This window comes from Chrysochloris asiatica, unplaced genomic scaffold (genome assembly GCF_000296735.1).
Source record: "Chrysochloris asiatica unplaced genomic scaffold, ChrAsi1.0 scaffold00136, whole genome shotgun sequence".
In the NCBI taxonomy this organism is placed as follows: domain Eukaryota; kingdom Metazoa; phylum Chordata; class Mammalia; order Afrosoricida; family Chrysochloridae; genus Chrysochloris; species Chrysochloris asiatica.
The window spans coordinates 2283288-2286617 of record NW_006408654.1 but is presented as its reverse complement, the minus strand read 5'-3'; the positions used below and the strand labels follow the sequence as shown (position 1 = coordinate 2286617).

The 3330-nt window shown below is 38.6% G+C and overlaps 1 protein-coding gene across 1 annotated transcript in view; it reads left to right on the top strand.

The window, feature by feature from the left end:
• Positions 1–3330, top strand: part of GK5 (glycerol kinase 5 (putative)) — a 135244-nt gene that overhangs the window by 71787 nt on the left and 60127 nt on the right. The window contains exons 6-9 of the mRNA XM_006869869.1: positions 847–922; positions 1448–1509; positions 1592–1665; positions 1871–1931. Of these exons, the coding sequence (XP_006869931.1) occupies positions 847–922; positions 1448–1509; positions 1592–1665; positions 1871–1931 (273 nt within the window). The remainder of the gene's footprint in view (positions 1–846; positions 923–1447; positions 1510–1591; positions 1666–1870; positions 1932–3330) is intronic.

The following is a 3330-nucleotide window of genomic DNA, read 5'->3' as shown; positions in this document are numbered from 1 at the left end:
ATATATTGTTGTTAAGTGCCAGCAAGTCAGTTCCAACCCATTGCAACCCTGTACAGGATTTCTGAGCAGAGGGACTGACCATGCAATTCAAACAGTTTTGCAGTTTGTATGCACACACACACTCATACAGTGGCTCTGTGGACTAATATGCCAGTCTGCAAAGCCGTTTTAACTGCAAGGTCAGCGGTTCAAGCTCACCAGCTGCTCCTTGTTACCCCTATACAGGGTCGCTATGGATTGAATCGACTTGACGGCACTTAACAACAATAACAACATACACACACACACACATATATATATAAACTGTATTTTATATATGCATAAACCAAAAACCCAAACACATTTCTGTCTAGTTGATGCCAACTCTTTTAGCTGTAATCTTTATGAAAATCTATTGCTATATATTTCTTTGTGACACCACTGAGTGGATTTAAACTGCCCGTCTTTAAGCTAATTGTTAAGTGCCATTGAGTTTGTTTCCACTCAGCATCCAGGTATAGTTTCCACTCTAGTACCATAGTGGTTACGAGTCGGGCTGCGAAACTCAAGGTCAGCAGTTGGAAACTACCAGCTGTTCCGTGGGAGACAGATGAGGCTTTCTGCTCCCGTAAAGATTTACAGCCTCAGAAACCCTGTACAGGGCTGCTATGAGTCGGAACCGACCCACGGCACACAACTACCACCAGTCAGTCTCAAACTGTTTGCACCCCCAGGAACCTCATTTAAAGCATTTGATACATTTCATTTTTTAAAAATGGAATTATATTTTATCTACAATTCTGCTTTGATTCTTGCACTTAATAATTTAGCCTTTTAAAATAGATTTGATCGTATTATGTTTTCAAGGTACGAAAAGCAGCTGAAGAAGAAAATTGCTGTTTTGGCACTGTTGATACTTGGTTGTTATATAAGCTCACAAAAGGTAAAAGATGATGTGATATTTCTATTTCTAGTAACTGCAATGTGTCCAAAAAGATTTACCTTAAAAAACAATAACAGAACTTACTTTTTTCCCCTCTATTTTTCCTTCCTGTATCGCAGACATACTGCTCTTTGTACCCTAATAGCTACTTGTTGCAATAAAGCTAGGTGAGTTTTGGATTTGTTGTTATAGGAAGGTGACTTTAAGATTAAAATGAAACCTTCAATACAAGACTTGGGGACAACAGTGGGAAGTCCTACTTGGACACCAGATCCACCACTTTGTGAGTGGTATAATTACAGACAAGCTCAGCGTTTCTAACCCTCTGGCCTCCCTTTTAAATTAGGAATCATAAAATGACAATGAGTTCCTGAAGAGTAAGTGACAAATTGCATTGGACATTGTATTGGAAATACACATGTTGACATGATTTTGGAAGTAGACAGAGTTTCAGATTATAAACCAGCAACAGGTGTCTGTTTATACTATCTGATAATATATGTATTATTTCCAATGTAAATTTAGGTTCTGAATATGCCACAGATTTTTCAAATGCCAGTACAACTGGACTTTTTGACCCATATAAGGTAAAGATTTTTTTCCCCTTCTTTTTGAATTGCCAGTTTGTGTGACTTAGGCTGGACTCTCATGACCTGTTTTTATGCTCAGATGTGTTGGAGCGGGCTCATTACTTCCTTGCTTTCGATCCCACTCTCGCTCCTGCCTCCCCTGAGGGACACAAGGTAATAATGAACATCAACTGTAGAAACCAACAAAATTGACCCTGAATTTCTTTTACCTTAGAAGGGAAAGTAATTTATTAAATGTTGGTTTAATTAAGGTATTGCTGTGTTTATATATAGCTTTTGATCTATACTAAAAGCAATTTGCTGAATTTTGGAATTCATCTTTCTAAAGTGATGATTTTTTCATCAATTTTATTTGAAGTCACAATTTTGGAACAGTGGATGAAGAGATATTTGGTGTGCCTATTCCAATTGTGGCCTTGGTAAGTAGAAAACTTGAGGGTGTTCCTTTGCATAGCGTAAACTGAGTGAATATATATGAGAATGTCTGTGGCTACATTCAAAAGAAACAAATGGTCCTTGTCAGAATAAAATGAAAGTATCTTTTTTCTTTAAAATTAAAGGGCCCTGGAAATGCTTCATAACCTTTTCTGATTTCTCTGTATATTGAGAATACATTCAAATTTGGATAAAATATTCTGAGTAGTATTTAATTTATGTTATTCTGAGACAAAAAAATTAGGACAAATGCTTAGTTTTTATTTGGTATTATACATTTAACCATTAACAGTGATATTATTGTTGTTCCATTGATTCAGTTCTGAATCATAGCGACCCTGTATCAAGAGGTTGTAAATCTTTGCAGAAGCAGAAACCCTCTCTCCCTGTGGAGTGGCTGGTGAGCTAGATCCGCCAACCTCATGGTTCAAAATCCAGTGCTTATTGTACAGTGCCACCAGCTCCTATAAACAGTGATTATTGTTGTTAAGTGCCATAGAGTTGGTTCCAACTTATAGTGAGTGACCCCGTATAGATTTTCCAAGGAGCAGCTAGTGTATTTGAGCTACTGACCTTGCAGCTCAAACTGACCTTGCGGTCCAGTGAATTATCCTGCAGTGCCAAAGCAGGACTCCATAAACAGTGATGTTGTTGTTAAGTGCCGTCGAGTCAATTCCGACCCATAGAGAGCCTGTGTAGGGTTTCCAAGGAGCAACTGGTAAGCTTGAATCACCGACTTTGCAGTCTGACACATTAGCCCATAGCACCACACCAGGACTCCACGTAAACAGCTGGTAGCGTAGTAGTTACAAATTGGGCTGCTAATCTCACGGTCAGCAGTTCGAAACTACCAGCTATTCCGTGGAGATAAATGTGGCTTTCTGCTCCCGTAAAGATTTACAGCCTTGGAAATCCTGTACGAGGTCGCTATGAGTCGGAACCGACTCCATGGCACACCACCACCACCACCAGTAGAGAAACTTGTAGGAGAATGAAAAATGAGCTGTTAGTGATTTTTAATCTTTTCTTGATTATCCCATTCCCTTCTGTTTAGATGAATGAGCCAGGTATTTGGAGGACCCCAAGGATTTCTCACCTGACAGGAAAGCTCAAGTGTTACCTTTGATTTCCTGTGATAGCTTAAGGACCACCTGTCCCTGAATGGATAGTCTCCATGACAGGGAAGAAGGCACTGGAAGAGGAACTTAATTTCTAAGTTACAATTCATAGTCATTTAGAGAGGCTCATTCATATTCAATCAAAGGGTAAACTCGGGTTTAGATTCATATATGGTAGGAAAAGTTATAAATTAGTGAAAAAAGGTTTATTTTTCCAAATGAATTTTGTCCCTTAAAATATTGCTGTATGTTTATCTACATTTAG